Below are 16,914 nucleotides of genomic sequence, written 5' to 3' on the forward strand. Positions count from 1 at the left end.
GTTTGTCATTTCAGATTCCTTACTGCTTCACACTATCTTCCTGACACGTGTTACATCCAAACACAGGTTATTGGTTAAATGAAAATTCAGGTGTTGCTGCGCTACAAACTTTTACAACAGGCATAGGGATCCTTCAGCTTGCAGGCCTAATTAGAATCCACAGATCCAAATTTGACTCATGAGGCTGTCTCCTAAAAGCTGCACTTTTAGGACATTAGATGTGTGGCAGATCCAATGTAGGTCTCAGAGTGTGCTTTGATGGTTTCCTGGCACAAGAGATTTCTTATCATCACCTATATAGGCTATATACACATTAGTGGCTTAAAATGCTGTGAGGTTGTTTCCAGCCACTGTGTTTTAAATCACTTTATGTTGCTGTGCACACCAGAGAGGGAGGCAGGCCAGATGTCTTCACCTAATGAGCATTACCGAATTCATTTCCCTGCACATAACTCTTCAGTGAAACTGTTGTCTGCACATGCACAATGGCTGACTCAAAGGTACACACTGCAGCTTAACTGCTGCTTATGCTTTCAAATCAGATGGGAGCACATCAAACAAAAGTATTTCTCGGTAAACTACTACAGGATACAAATGGATTATGGTTAACATTGCTTCAAACTCCAATGGTGGGAACACAGCCCAGAACTACCACAAGAAGTTACAGCAAATTCCCAATCCACTATGAAAACATTCTTACAGTATTCTGCTATAATATTTAACATGGAGATGCTAGAGTATTGAAGGCACACAATGTGTCATGCTTACAACATTTGCAGTCTAATGTTATGAACAGCTGTGGTGAGGCAACTAGCTATTATCAATATAGGGGCAGTGCGCTTGACAATGAGACTCATTTCTATGGCATGTGTAGGGGATGTTTACCTGGTGGTGTGGATGTGTCATTTGGGGTGGCCTCATGCTTATATTGTGCTGCCCAGCTACAATTCCCTAATTCAAAACTAGGGTCATTGCATATTAATGTACTTTGTTCAAAAATACTTTTTTCCAGCCACATTTCTAGAGTGAGCCTTTTGAACTGAAAGGGAAGCTTATCACATTATGCTTCTTTAACATAATCTCTTATCAGGGATGGGGAACCAGTTGAGGCAGCTGTCCAGATGTTGATGGATTACTCCTGATCCCTGAGCACTGGCCATGTAGGCTGGAGCTGAGAGAAATCAGAAGCCCAGTGACAGCTGTAGAGCGCCCACCCATTCCTCATTATGCAAAACAGCAAAATGAAAGGGTGGGAGGAAAGAGCTGTTCTTGCACAAGAATTCTGAAAATGCAGCAGGTAGGGATTTTGCACTTAGATCTGTTCTGCTGCTATTGAATGTCTCAATATGTGATTTCATGTTATTGTGATGTAAGCTACTTTCAGAACCAAATATTATTCGTACTCATTTGTATACTACCCTTCACCCGTAGAGCTCAGGGCAGTTCGCAGCTTAAAAATGCAAGATAAAAAAACACAAAATACATAATAAAAGCAAGAACAACCAAAACCCCACCGCAAGCCAATAATTTAAAAGGGTATAAGCCAAAGGTCCTCGATTCTTCTAATCAAACGGGACTACAATAGTCCCTGGCGCTCTAAACCCCGCCCCGCTTGCGCGCGTGAAAGAGAGTCCGAATAGATGCACAGGTGGTAGTCGCATCTTTGAAATGCACTCGTTCTGAAGACGCTTATAGGCTGTCGACCCGTTCCTCTCACCTCTCGCGAGACTTTCCTCAGGAACGAGGGGTCTGGCTCTCGCGAGGCTTCCCGGCAAGGGTTGGCGGTTGGCTGACTGGAGGTAGAGGGGGAGGGGAGGATGAGGACGCTGAGAGAGGTCGGACCGGCGCTGATGCGCGCTAGAGACACCGTTGCTGACAGCCGGCGGAGGGCTTTGTGAGAGGCCGCCAACTTGCCCCCTCATGGAGGCTCCGCTTCAGCGGGAATCCCCGCGTCGGGTACCAGAGTCCCCTCCGACGTCCCCGGGGCCGCCGCCCCCTCCTCCGCCGCCGCTGCCACCACCCCCGCTGCCACCACCGCCATCCAGCCTGCCGCCGCTGCCGGGGAAACCGCAGCGGGAGGATAAAAGAGCGGCTCTTAGTAAAGTGAGAAGCTGTTGGGGAAGGGGGGAGGGAAGGGGCGGAATGGAACAGGTGGGCGGGGCTCCCTTCCAGCACCAGGGACAGCGCACGAGAGAGGGCGGGGCAGGAGCTGCGGTTTGTGTGTATGTGTGCTTGCGCGCGCACCAAGGTGAGCAACGCTGAGGAAAAGAAGGGCTGGCGGACAGGTAAAAACGCATGCGCAGAGAGGAAGGCGTTTTGCGCGCTGCTCCACCTGCTGGCCCAGCTTTTTAGCCAAGGGGACTCAGGATCTTGGTTTATTATTATTATTATTATTGGTTTATTATTATTATTAATACCCCGCCCATCTGGCTGGGTTTCCCCAGCCAATCTGGGCAGCTTCCAACAAAATATTAAAAATACAAGAAAACACCAGACATTAAAAACTTCCCTAAACAGGGCTGCCTTCAGATGTCTTCTAAAAGTCAGATAGTTGTTTATTTCCTTGACATCTGGTGGAAGGCGTTCTGCAGGGCACAGACCACCTTTGTCGCCTTGGACAAGCCATGATCCGCTTCAGACCCTCCTCTGCATCTGGTTAAAGAGGCAGGCGATATCTTACCACCGTTACCCGGCCCATTCACTATCGAAAGGGGATTCCAAGTCGATGTTTAAAAAGTATGTAGTGTGGTGTAGTGGTTAGAGTGATGGGCTGTTGGGGTTCAAATCCCCACTGGGTGATGGAATTTAGCACTAACATACCTCACATGGCTTCTGTAGGGAGGAAGGGGAGCCGGTATGCCATCTTGAGCTCCTTGGAGGAAAATGTAATGCATAATGCCGGGAATTGTGAGAGTTGACCAGAGGCAATTAATATTTTATCCAACAGAGCTTTACTGTTACTGAAGGCAAATGAGCATAATGGTCACAAATCCAATACATTCAGGATTGGCAGACCATTATGCTCATTTGTTTTTAAGTTTTTACTATGCTAACTATACATTGGAGTTCTGCTCTGGATCAATATTGAGTAGAATTCCATGACAGGAATACGTGTGTTGAGGCCAGACCTGGGGACTAGAATCATTTTGTCTTCTAAGAAATCGGTTGTAATTCTGAGTAATACTAATGGGAGGTGTTTATTTATCCAAACATGGAATTTATCCAAACACGGAATCAAAATAATAAGACGAATACTCCTGAATGATTATCCTCGCTTTTATATGTGATGCTTTCTAGGTAGTTATACGGCGGCTACCTCCTAGTTTTACCAAGGAGCAGCTGGAGGAACAGCTCCATCCACTTCCTGCTCACGATTATTTTGAATTTTGTACCTCTGATCCCAGGTGAGAACATAGTCAATTGTCTCTATGAAAAAAGGAGGCATCTTAATTGTGCTTGCATCATGCTGTTAATACCAACAGCATCCAGATTCTTCTATATTACACTTTAAAAACAAGCAGAATTATGAAAACATTTTGTTGCACGGTAATGACATATATAATATTAAAGCATTTTAAAGAGTTGAATGTGTGTGAAATGCAGCTGCCTTATTGTTATTATCTACCATGATGTATGCCTGTGACATCATGGATTTCTTCCCATTAGTCTGGATGTGACACACTGACCTGTGAGAATATGATGAAAGATTATCTAAAAATCTACTTTATATATTGTGCTTATTGAAGCCACACTCTAGCTACTTGTGTGTTTAAGGATATTTAGGGCTAGTTCACATGTCTTCACCTCCCCTCAGGCCATACAAGTCCTTACAAAGCCTCTGAGAAAGCAGTGGTCGTACTAGCTTGACTAGTGGTATTTTCTTGAACAGGTGATAAGAGCTCTAAAGCTTGGATGGTTCTTCTTTTACCTTCCTCTCAGAGCTCATGTTCTGTGAGTTATCATCTCTTATCTTTTTTCTCTAGGCTGTGACCAAACAAATAGAACAAAATGTTTAGGCTATGAGAAAGAGCAAAACTTTAAAACACTGTCAATATTTGCAAATTTCGTAAGGATATGAGGCTTTTAAGTTACATGATTGTAGAATTGTAGTGGCCTGGTCACATAATCCCTGCTGAAAGTGGGATCTCAGTAGCTTTTGTTGTGTCATTTTGGGATATATTGGAAGCCCAAATTAGAGACACCAAAACAGCGCTGGTGCAAAATAGAAGTTCTGATTCAGACACATCATTTGTTCTTGTTTGATTTTGCTGTGGAGTCTATGGCTACTATCCTACACCCTGTATTCATGGAAAGCAAGGTGCAGAGAGGATTCAGCAGAAATATCCTTCCCTACCATTCTTCTGTGTCTGCTGCACTGCTCTTCTAGGCACATTATCTTTCAATTGAAGCCCTCCCATGTTGGATTTTACAGCATCCATGGTTCCTCAGGCCCTTTGTGCTCAGACTACTCTCAGCCAAAGGATGAGTGGATTCACTGTAGCCTAGAAAACACTGTATCATTGAAGGTGAGATGCAGGAGGACAGTGACTAAAAGATGGGCTGGTTGAATTACAACAGACTTGGACACTGAGTGGAGAGTTATACGTACTGAACTTAGTGATAATTACAATAAAAATGATAATGAAATAGAAATTTCTTAGCTAACAAACTCTTAAAAGGCATGAGATGCTTTGTTACATGCACAGACTAAGGTGTGGAATGTCTGGAGCCTATTTCATTGTTGTGAACTGCTCTGAAATCTGCAGATGAAGGGCAGTATAAAAATAACAACAACAATTATCTGATGTGGAGGAATATAAAGCATGCCTACTTTGAAATGCTAATCTAATGTAGATAAACATAAATATTAATAGAATTACTGTAATTTATACTTTTACCTTTCTTCCTAACAAAACATTCACTTTTGTTTCAGTCTTTATCCTCATCTCTACTCAAGAGCATATATTAATTTTAGAAATCCTGATGACATCCTTCTTTTTAGAGATCGCTTTGATGGCTATGTCTTCATAGACAGTAAAGGTAACCCATTCCTTATTATGGCCAGAAATCTAAGACCCACACAACTAGTTATATATCCTCAAAGGGTAGATGGTTTGTGTTTTTTTAAACAATAGCTAATATTGCCATGTAGGGACCCAGGTGGCGCTGTGGTTAAACCACTGAGCCTAGGGCTTGCTGATCAGAAGGTCGGCAGTTCGAATCCCTGTGACGGGGTGAGCTCCCGTTGCTTGGTCCCAGCTCCTGCCAACCTAGCAGTTCGAAAGCACCTAAAAAAAAATGCAAGTAGATAAATAGGAACCGCTACAGCGGGAAGGTAAACAGCGTTTCCATGTGCTGCTCTGGTTTGCCAGAAGCGGCTTTGTCATGCTGGCCACATGACCTGGAAGCTATACGCCGGCTCCCTCAGCCAATAATGCGAGATGAGCGCGCAACCCCAGAGTCGGTCACGACTGGACCTAATGGTCAGGGGTCCCTTTACCTTTACCTAATATTGCCATGTAATGAAAGAAAAGCTAGGTGAATATTTCCAAAGTTCAGACTTGCCAAAGGTGTACCATGTTTTAGAAATCATGTTTGTGTATGCTGTAGTCAAGGTTTCAGAGAATTCTTTCTTGACCTCTAAAATGTTGCATTATGTTTGATTATGGTAAACTCAGAAGAGCACAAAGTTAGATGGGGCCTCACTGGTTATCATTCAAGGTTCTCTCAGTAGCAGGAATCCCACCCAAAGCCATCCTTTTATGTGCATTCATTTCCAGTGATGGGTCTGTGATTGACAAAGACAAGGTTGTACTTTGAAATCAGTTGAAGTTTTCAGATATGGTTAATGTCTGTGTAGTGACATTATTTATTTATTTATTTATTTATTTATTTATTTACTTATTATGTGTATTTATTTATTTATTTATTTATTTATTTATTTATTTATTTATTTATTACATGATGTATCCCTCACCCTTAAGTAGGAATGCTATCCTATGAATTACAAGAGACTGAATAAATCACTTTAAAATGAAGTATAACCATACCATACATTATCTAAATGCTTTGATCATTGAGTATTGGCATCTTTGTTGATATATTAATTATTTTGAGCTATGTTACATATTTTTTTGCCAGGTTTAAAGAAATAAAAATGAAAAGGTTTTTGTGCCAACTGTTTAAATTGTCTCCAGACCACCTCTGCTTATAAGCATACTAATGGCCATGGATTGAGATTTACATTTGCACTAGGAGATGTATCTAGCTAGAGTAGTGAAGTTTCAATAAACATTGTGATGCAGATGTGACCAACCCAACACATATTTATCTGCATTGGCATTATCTGTGCTTGTATGTGCCTACAGTTGTTGTTTTTTCTGGATCAAGGCAGTTCAAGGACCTGGGAGTAAGTTCCTCTCAGTCTCAAAATGTGCATATTAATTACATTTAGTCATTTAGCCAATGTGTGGTTCTTTTAAGGTTTAGAATACCCAGCTGTTGTTGAATTTGCACCATTCCAAAAGATTTCTAAGAAGAAGCTGAAGAAGAAAGATGCAAAAGCTGGAAGCATAGAAGATGGTAAGCTCATTTTCATGGTGAAAACATTTTCCTGATTTACTGCACTTCATGGATAATTTCTCATGTAATATATTTGACATACAACACTTAATTTTCTTACTGGTTTTTTTTTCTTTCATAGATCCAGAATACAGAAAATTTTTAGAAAGTTATTGTGCAGAAGAAGAAAAAATATGTGCTAACCCTGAGACTCTGCTGGGAGAGATTGAGGCAAAAACAAGAGAACTCATTGGTCTGTTAAGCTGATCTTCTCCATTAGTGAATGCTTCTGAATTATATGATCATATTTTATTAGTCTCACATTAGCACTCTTGAGGTTATATTCATTAAATTATGGTTATCTCTAGCACCATTTCAGAAGTTCTTAATAAAAAGAACATCCCCTGTTTATTTTCAAACATTAGCTGAACAACAGATTTGGAAAACTAGTACTCTGCAGGCCTGTACTATGTCCATATAGCTATGAGGTTTGTGAGATATCATTACAGTAGTGGTATTTTATGATCACGAACTGTTGGTGGGCTAGTGGTATAAATGTAAAATGTTTTATACCTAAAACTCCTTAATTTCATAAGTTATTGTGTGCAATCCAAGTTTTGTGTGTTACACTGGCCTCTATAACACTGATATTTATTTAAGATCATAAAAGGCACCAGTTGGCTATTAGAAATACACAAAACTTTTCCCCAACCTGTGCCACTTCTCCTATAATCAAGAGATTATTCTACAATAAAGAAGGGGTTGCTCTGTAGTTTCAGCCCTGTCTTTCATTATGTTAATTTTAACATTGAAAATTTCACTGAAAGGGAAGTTTTGCTGAAAGGGATTTGCATTGGAGTTTGATCCCAATTAAAGCGAATGAGATAAAAACAAACTCTTTGCAAACTCAAGGTCTGGAATTGGAGAGGGGGTCAAAATGCTACCAGCATGGTAAAAATTTTCATTTAACAACACAGTTACTACTACTTTATATAGATTCAGCAGTTAATAAGCATTCAATATTGAATGCTGATGATGATCTCTAGGATGAAACTCCTGGCTTGTTATTAGTAACTTCCCTAATTATTAAAAAAGTTATACAGTACAGACTATTTCTGTGGGTATTTATAATCTTGAATATGTACTATAATCTTATTTTACCAAAATTGTGGAAGAAATCCTAATTACTTTGTTAATCAGATGGTTAATTAAATGGAGTGTGGAAAATATCTAAATAATATGCAGTGCAATCAAAGAGATAACAAGGCATTTCCAATACATCTCAGTCCTAATTATGTACATATGAGAGGACAGATTTGTGAATAATGTGACTCCTACTCTCATAACACCCAGACAGCATGTTCAAGGATGATGAGAGTTGTATTCCAACAATATATAGAGAGCCACAGTTCCCCAACCAACCCATTATCCAGTCCTGTATTACATTAATAACGCCTGTAAAAAAGGAACATGGGTCAGCTGAACTGACAGTTTTACCTATCATTAGGTTGCTGAACAGTTTATGTCTGCCAAAGAACCATACCATTCAACAAACCAGTGTGGGTGATCTGATAATGTGGAACTGCTTTCCATGCTGCTCCAATAATGTATGAATTGGATGTTTATAGGATTTGAGGTAGAGTAGTAGTTTTGATATCCATTTACACAAACTTATATTTTGATCCAAAATGTATACATTTTAAGGACTTAACTATACAGATAATTAACTATGGGTCAATACAGCATTAAATATGAGTGTGCTGGTATAAGCTGGTAGTTAAGAGCACATGGTATGCTCAACATATGTGGTTCAAATCTTTAGCTAGTTGTGGATTCACTGGCTGCCATTAGACCATTATCTCTTGGCTTCAGATCTATAATGTTTATTACAACAGACTGCCTTACAGGGTTGGTATAGGGAACCTTCTGCCTGTGGGTCTGTTTATTTATATAGATTATTTAGGCTTGCCAGGCCTCCCCATTTAGTCCACGAGGCAATTTCAGCCAAAGCATAGGCACCACCCCAACAGCTCAGCTAAAAGGTTTGAAGCTGATTGTCCAGTGTTGCCAAGTCTCATGCAAAGTGCTCTGCGAGACCTGTGTTGGCACTGTATCATTATCGTATCATCATTGTATCATCAAGAGATTGACAGGTGGACAGTCCTACCTACCTGTCAAGCCTGGCCCATTATGGGTAGGGAGAGAACAATCTGGCCCTCAGGTCATAATCAGTTCTCCCTAATCCACCTGTTGTAAGGATTGTAGAGAAAATATATGAGAAGTGTTTTGATCACTTTGGAAATTATTATTGATTTTACCTGCAACTGACCTGCTGTGTCTACAGTGAAAATGCACAGGAATCAGTGTAGGCACCACCAGAAGCTAAATTTTACATGACAATCAGAAAAAAGTGTGCATATTGATGTTCCAATGCTTTTGCCACTCATTCTATCACTATTTGATCAAGATTAAAATTATGATTGTGTACACAGGTCAATCTTTCCCCCACTGTTTTCAGGAGTTTAACCATTAACTAGATGCTACTTTTGCACAGATCTGTAGGAAGAATTTTACACATATGTGTATTTCATTAATGGCAAACTTTTCAAGGCTAATTTAAGACCACTGCATGCAATCAAAACACCAACCAGTCAGTTAGAAGATGGTACAACAGTATTGTGCAGCACAGATTTTTCCTCCTTTAAATGGTTGCATCCATAAAAAAAAATTACAGAAAAATAAAATCTCAGATAGACATCAAATAATCTCAGATACTTGTCTAATTTTACTGATTTTCTAAACTATTATGATAAGAAATGAGTGGCTTTTATGTACTAGAGTAACAGGGACTTTCTATATGGCCCATTATGAAATCGTGTTCATTGTCATATAGTAATTACATTTTTAAAGCTTGAATGCCAAAATCATTTATAATCAATCTTACATATTAGAAACAAGATACTATATCACTTTTTGTGTTTTAGCTAGAAGAACAACACCACTTTTGGAATATATTAAAAATAGAAAATTAGAAAAACAGGTATGTTTGTGTTTTGGACTAAGCCCTAAACTTTGTGCTTTAAGTTCTTTTTAATATTTCTACAAATCTACATAAAACATTTCCAATGTTTTAGAGAATCCGAGAAGAGAAAAGGGAAGAACGAAGGAGAAGAGAATCAGAAAAAAAACGCCTAAGGGAAGATGAGAAGCGGAAACGCAGAGAGGAAGAAAGGCGTAAAAGAAAAGAAGCAGAAAAGCAAAAGAAAATGGCTGAAAAAGAAATAAGGATCAAGGTATTATTTTCCTGCTATCTCCCATCTTTCAGATGTACCAGAGTTACAGTAGGTTAGCTTGGTGTGTATCCTTACCCTAAATGCCATGCATGTGGAAGAAGTCTCATTGATTTCATATCAGTGGGTTAGGACTATAGCATTAGGAACACAGGAAGTATACTCAAGTCACTGAGTTCAGCCAAGTATTTGGATTCCCTATTACAGAAATTTTATTTTTAGAGGGTTGTGTTTTGTTTTGTTTTTGTAGAGGGCCAAACCTATCTGAGCACTTGTAGAATGTGACTTCTTGAATCTTGTGTCTTGCATTGCAAAGTAGATGTGTAAATTTCCCACTCCTAACTCAAGAAAATAGTTACCATTCTGAAGTTCTTAAACTGAACCATTGTCATTGGCAGTTATCTGTGTCAATAAAATATGGTTTCAAATTCTGGAAATTCTGCAGATCATGAAAGTAAAAGCAGAAATAAATTTTATGTTGCAAAACTAAAAATCAGATCTTTATTTATTTTTTTAAGCTTCCCCCCTCCCCAATATACAGAACAGAGAAACGTCACAACAGTGATTAGAATTCTAAGATAAGTTAACTTAAGGAAGGTTATAGAATGAAGTTTTCCACCTATCTTTTTATCCCTACAGCTGCCTGAGTCCCCGTCCCCAAACCTTTTGAGCAAGGGAGAGGGTGATGTGGGATGGTGTAATTACCCCAAATTAGGCTTGGATCAAAAGATACATTAATTTAAGGAAGCTCACAAATGAAAAGTTTTCGATTCCCTCCTTCACCTGGCAGCTCCTGGGTGCCATCATACATTGTTCAGGAGGATTCCTGGGTCTCCAGAGTGGCTTTTCAGAGGTTATAGGGGAAATGTGAAACGCCTACTGGGAACTCCCTACTGGGAACTTCGTAAGATTATCTTACATTAGGATAAATGTCAGCATATCAAAAGGCAAATAAAAATCAGGGACTGAATAAAATATATCCTTGATCCTTGCATGAATTAATACATGCAGTAATAATTGTGGTTCCCTCTTGAGATTCTTTAGAAAAAGTCCAGGGGACAGAGACCACATCCCATCTCTGGCAGAATGAACTGTGCCCATTTAAAAGAGGGATATATTTCCACATACTTACATATGTATACACACACAATATCATACATATATGGTGTATTCATTGCATTCTAAACATTAACCATATACAGTACTATTATAGTTAAACAATGCAATATATTTGAGGAGCATGTTTGAACAGAAAATGCCAGAACATTAGAGGGAGTTAATGCTTTGTCAATCAGTTTCCATAATATCTATAATTTATATACTTAGCTGAATTTGTATTAAGAGATGCTGGTAACTGTTACAGTTCAGTTATTAGATCTAGATATGACATTTCTTCTTGAGGGTTTCTATATATTTTAGACCCACAGCAGCAGAACTGCCTTGCATCAAGAATGTGGAAACTCTAGATTCTTTCATCAGTGCTAAGCAGTTATAAAATGTAATTCATTTCAACAGGCGATATCTTGGTCTGTGGTTAATTCTCTCACTGAAATTAGGCATATTTGTTCAAATGCTTAATTGTTGCTGCATCGTGATTTCTTTTTAAATTGTTTTTTGAAAGCTGATGTCATATGGGTGGGTTTTTGGGGGGCGGTGGCTAAGGACACATCAAGCAAGTATGCTATAAGTTGATTTTCCTGAAAACCGTGTATTCTGTAAGATGTTAACATTTGTAAAGATGTAGAAAACACGTTTATAATAGTCATATATTTTACAAAAATATTTTTTAGCTTCTTAAGAAACCGGAGAAAGGCGATGAGCAAGCCACAGAAAAGCACAGAGAAAAAGAAAAAGCTGACATAGACGAGAGTAAATGGGAGAAATCACCTGGGCACGGGAGTATAAAATCTAAGCCCCTGGAAGGTTCCCTGAAGGAACTTAAGGAAAAGTAAGTAGTGCTTTATCTTGAAGATAAAGTTGCATCCTCAAGGCAGTTTAAATTGGTACATCCCTTTGACTTAAAACCTCTGGGTTTTTCCAAAAGTAATCATAGCTTGTCATCTGAATCCAATAAACTATATTAATAGTCTTAATTATAGTTTGGGAAACAAACAAACCTTAATTCATGCTTTATGAAGTTTTTCTCTGTCTTCCAACATGCTCGTATCACACTGCCGGGAGCTGATATTATTCTGTAACACCACCACCACCAAGATCTTAGGGTGAAGGGCATTATATCAATCAATCCAAGCTGGTCTCTGACCATAATAAATTTCATGTTTCATATCAATCAATCAAATAAATAACCAAAATTTGGCATCCAAAGCTAGGCAAGTTATAGAAAAAAAGGAGTAACCAACTCTTGACATTCCGGGACTCCTAGGATCTGTAAGTCTTAACCTTATACAAAATAAATTATTGAATTTCCAAAACCCTTCCTTTTTACTTTAATAATGGTAAACATGTAGCACGAAGTAGCACAATCCTATGTGCATACTCAGAAGTAAATACCTACTTATCTAGGAATAAGCCCTATTGAAGGCAATGGGACTTGCTTCTGAATAGGCCCTTACTCCAACTCCACTAAATAACCTGGGAGCTTTGTTTAGGCATCATATGCCTTGTTACCTGAGTTTTAAGTAGTTTATTTTTTATGTTTGGATTTTTCATTTTTTAAAACACAGGTCTCAAAATGATAGCGATAAAGAGCAAAGAGATTCAGAGAGAAGATTTCGTGAAAAAGAACCTGAGAGACAAAGGTATCGACTGGATGATAGCCGAAAGCACAGAAGTCACTATGAATTTGACAAGTTTGTGAGAAGGAATGAAGATGAGGTGAAGTGGGGGAAAGGATACAGCCAAGATCGAGGGAAGAAAGTGAACTACAACTACAGCTTCACTGTGGACACAGTAGACAAACTGGGTAAAGAGGACAAGTGTGATGACATGGCATCCAAAAAGGAGCGCATAAGAAATAAGGTTCTTTTATTCATTTAGGATAATCTTTCATTAGTAAAATTACTTCAAGGTCATACAAGATTTGCTTTTGACATCTCAGCATGAACTTTTTAAACATTTGATTTTCACTAAAATGAAAACCTCCATTTTTTTAATTCAGCAAAAGCGGTTAAAGTGATAGGTATTGGAATCTGTCTTTGCTGCTAATGATGTCTATGTTTGCATTTTTTAAATGCATGCTTTTATGAAGCACAGTTCTTAGAATCTGGGTTGTTTAAAAAAATGTTTATCTGTTTTAATATACACATTTCAGAATGCTTATGCTCTCCCTGATAACCTATACTCTAATCACTCAAACATATTGTGCCCTTATGTTTGGACCTACTATATTACTGCTAAGGGAATCAATAGCCTAAACGATCTAAGTTGAAGTAACGTTGCTACCAGTGAAAATAATAGGAGGTGGAAACCATGATCATTACTTCAGTTGAGTACATAGTGATCTTAAAAAAGAAGCAGAAACTAATACAGCGGTACCTCAGAAGTTGAACAGAATCCATTCCAGAAGTCTGTTCAACTTCCAAAATGTTCAAGAACCAAGGCATGGCTTCTGATTGACTGCAGGAAGCTCTTGCAGCCAAGCGGAAGCCATGGAACCGCGAAGGAAGTTCAGGTTACAAAGAACTTTCACAAACCGGAACAATCACTTCCAGGTTTGCGACGTTCGGAAGCCAAAACGTTCAACTGGGAAGGCGTTTGACTTCTGAGGTATGACTCTATTATGAAGATTTTCAAAGTACAGTAATTTAACAGCTTAGCTGTTGTTAATATTGATGTAGCCCAGCAAATCAGTAATTTACACACAGGTATCATTCTTACACTTGACCCTGTGGATATGTGTAGCTGTAACATTGCAAAGAATTAGTTCCTGTGACCCAGCAACGACATCATTCTTTGTGCATTAGATAACCCGGCTATGTTGCTTGTCATTTGGAATCCCAACTCCACTTACCTGGAAGTGAGCCACATTTAATTAGGACATACTTCTGAGTAGGCATGGTTGAGATTGTGCTGTTAACTACAATTTATCAGGGATGTCCAGCATGATTCTAAACAAGATTACTGGAAATAAAGACCCACTCCCTTCTATAGGACATGCTCCCCAATAGGTTTGTTCAGAATTGCAGCTTTGGTCTTATGCTACTATAAGGCCTTGTCATTCACTGGTTGGAGACAGAGGAATGGTGGGAGGGACCAGCTAGGGAATCACCAAGGGAAGAAGGCTGAGAGCCTGGGGAGTGGTGGTGGCACAAGGATGAGTGGTCAGAGGGAAAACGGGGGGAAGACTGGGAAGAGGAGGTGTTAAAGCTGAAGAGGTAATAGGGCTTAGTGAGCTGGGAGAGTTTGTGTCAACAAGAAGTTATGGTTAAACCTTTACTGGCTAGCCAGATTATTAAATCAAGCTCTACTTTGATAGGTGAGCTATTAAGTTATTATGCTACCTTTATACCTTGGAAACTGTGGACTGTCTTCGTGTTTGAAACTGTTTGTGCCCATATTTGATTGCAGCCATATTTCTTCTAGTTGTTATAACAGATTAAAATTTTGATAGTGGGTTGTGAAATTTTCCATCTTTGCTACTGTGTTCTTAAGCATCACTTTCCTCCCAAAACAGCAATCTGAATTTGTCCAGTATTCTTTTAATTTGCTTAAAGTACTTGGCTCTCAGGGGCTAAGAGTGAGGTAATAAGTGTAAGATATTTATAACCTAGTTTTCCCATTTGTTGTAAAATCAGTTCGTCAAAAAAGTCCTCTTTTCTTTCGCAGAACAGTTAAGACATTTTGAGATCTCCTGTGGATAATAAATTATTTTCTCCAAGCCTTAATCTTTTTTCTTCTTATTTTCTGCACAGGATCGGCCAGCCATGCAACTATACCAGCCAGGAGTTCGCATTCGAACACATACGGGGTCTACAAGTAGGTCCTATGACTGCACTGAAAAGTCTTCAGAAGAAGCTTATGATAGAAAGTATGAAGCAGACAATTCACCTGGAGGTGGTTCTGAGAAGAGCGAAGAGGCAGAATAAAACATGATGGACAGAAACTTCAGCATTTAAGATTTAGTGTCCCGCAAAATATTGTATGTTCTTGGAATTGGCCCACCGTTACCAAGAAATCTTTTTAAAATAGTTTTCTAGTAGAAGTTTAGGCCACAGGCAACGTTACATAAATGTTACAAGAGAATATCATCACTGTGCACTTACTCTGTTTCCAGCTATATGCATGTGAAGGCATCTTTCATCCCCATGCATATAGATACATATTTGATGGTATGTTATGATAGTACATGACTTTTAAAGGTTGTTCTTCAGGTGGATTTCATTGCCCATTATCACTGACATGTTACGCAAATATGTGCCTCTATACATAATGGAGTGATGGCTCACAAAGGCATAGGGCATACTGTGGCTTGAGAAATGGGAAGGGTATTTATGACACAATGTTATTGAATATTACAGTAGAATTCAGAATTTCGAAGTTTCTGATAGTACCAAGCATATTTTGAGGTTTTTTGTTTTGCATGAAACTTTTCTGAAATGTTCCACTGTTCCACTCTAGTGGAATTCTTTAAAGCATGCATTTCCATCAGTTTTAACTGAGGCATTTTATGTTCTATAAATTGCAGTAACAGGTCTCAGTACGACAAGACCATAAGAATAAGACATTATACAGAGTGTAACTGTATTTACATCAGTCGGGAGAATAACACACAAGCCTGGCCCTGTAAGGAGTTAAGTCCCAGTTTAGTAAGTGCATTGCTGCATAAAGAACTATAAACAGCAAATTACCCTTGTAATTAAGATAATGTTTAAATGATTATTACAGGACAGTACTCAACTGCAGGATCATGGGTGGTTAAAACGCACAATTTGCACATTTGTGTCCAGTGTCTGCAGTCCTCAGTCCATTTACTTTGGTTTTCAGGGGTAAACTAGGCAGAAAGGCAGCATGATCCATGTATTATATTTGGGGTTGTGCCAAATTCCAATGAAGGAGAGTGGGAAGATTTAAAGCCTAGCATGTGCAGGTGGGATGAGAGTGCTAAAGTTTTCCTTCCTCTAGCCAAAAGCTGCTTCTCCCTCCCAGCAAGCAGCTAATGGGTTGCAGCTCTGCCCACTGGGTCAGTTGCTCCTGCCTCCAAGTGCTTTTATTACAACAGGAGTTACTTTCAGACTCAAAACCCCATCTGAAGAAAACCAGCTTTGGGCAAGCAGTTTCAAGGGAGAAAGGGGGGGGGAGTGGGTCGGCACTTTCTGCTTTATAGGAATCCAGAAGCAACCCATGGGTCTGGTGCTGTAATGTCTAATTTGCTCTTTCATTTGCTAGAACATCAGGTAAGTGTCTGTGTTCTTTTGTTTCCAAGCTGCTTTTGCCTTGTAAAAGGTTTTGTATGTTTAAACCAGAGAAAAGCCTGAATATTTAATGCTGTGTCTGTCATGAAATAGCATATTTAAAGGTTTTGCCACTTTTTAATATGTGATATAAGTGACATTGTTTTGTATGTTAATTTTTCATATAGTATGTTTTTACATAAGTCACCAGTGGAAACACTTCTGTTTATAGGTAAAAGCTATGGAAATAGATTTTTTTTTGAGGGAATAAACTGCTACGACCGTTCCCTCTGTTTATTGTGCTTGTTAAGAATCCATTTTTTGTGTATATATTGTTCTTAGTATCCTCAGTAAGCAACTACACAGGCCTTGAGATCAGAGCATCACTCTGACAATACTGATATGCTTTTTGTTTACCTGAAACACAGATCTTCTTTTGACTACTTTTTTACATCATGTCCTCAACCTTTTTTTACTGTCATCCTATCAGCATTTGATTGTTCTTATGTAAATAAAGGTGATAATCTGGACCTTCAACCACTAGAATATTAAACTGAAATCTGATCATCTGAATAGTGCTTCGCCTGATGTGTTTTACTACTATACCAAATCGATTAAAAAAATAGGATTCATGGATTAAAAATACCAAACCAGCTTCAAAAGTACTGTGCTAATCTGACTCTCCACTCGATTTGAACTATTCTTTTGTTTCC

General features: G+C 38.9%; 1 protein-coding gene across 3 annotated transcripts; it reads left to right on the top strand.

The window, feature by feature from the left end:
* The first annotated feature begins 1,795 nt into the window (after positions 1 to 1,795).
* UPF3A (UPF3A regulator of nonsense mediated mRNA decay) lies at positions 1,796 to 16,774 on the top strand. Of its 3 annotated transcripts, none has more exons than XM_035115524.3 (10): positions 1,796 to 2,103; positions 3,298 to 3,404; positions 4,934 to 5,040; positions 6,484 to 6,582; positions 6,704 to 6,814; positions 9,546 to 9,601; positions 9,696 to 9,854; positions 11,642 to 11,799; positions 12,536 to 12,830; positions 14,723 to 16,774. In XM_035115524.3, exons 1-10 carry the CDS (start codon positions 1,921 to 1,923, stop codon positions 14,894 to 14,896), a joined length of 1,449 nt encoding a protein of 482 aa, XP_034971415.2. In that variant the 5' UTR covers positions 1,796 to 1,920; the 3' UTR covers positions 14,897 to 16,774. The 3 variants fall into 3 exon arrangements, with proteins under 3 accessions (XP_034971415.2, XP_034971416.2, XP_088524736.1); XM_035115525.3 differs by having other exon boundaries at positions 12,536 to 12,774; XM_088668610.1 differs by having other exon boundaries at positions 12,536 to 12,610.
* Positions 16,775 to 16,914: the final 140 nt, after the last annotated feature.

Source organism: Zootoca vivipara, chromosome 4, assembly GCF_965207765.1.
Source record: "Zootoca vivipara chromosome 4, rZooViv2.hap1.1, whole genome shotgun sequence".
NCBI classification, from domain to species: Eukaryota; Metazoa; Chordata; class Lepidosauria; order Squamata; family Lacertidae; genus Zootoca; species Zootoca vivipara.

Excerpts from the sequence above, each read along its gene's own strand:
- UPF3A (XM_035115524.3), top strand. The coding sequence starts at position 1,921 with ATGGAGGCTCCGCTTCAGCGGGAATCCCCGCGTCGGGTACCAGAGTCC. Across the intron at positions 2,104-3,297 it reads AAAGAGCGGCTCTTAGTAAA|GTAGTTATACGGCGGCTACC; the intron begins GTGAGAAGCTGT and ends GATGCTTTCTAG. Across the intron at positions 9,855-11,641 it reads AAAAAGAAATAAGGATCAAG|CTTCTTAAGAAACCGGAGAA; the intron begins GTATTATTTTCC and ends AATATTTTTTAG.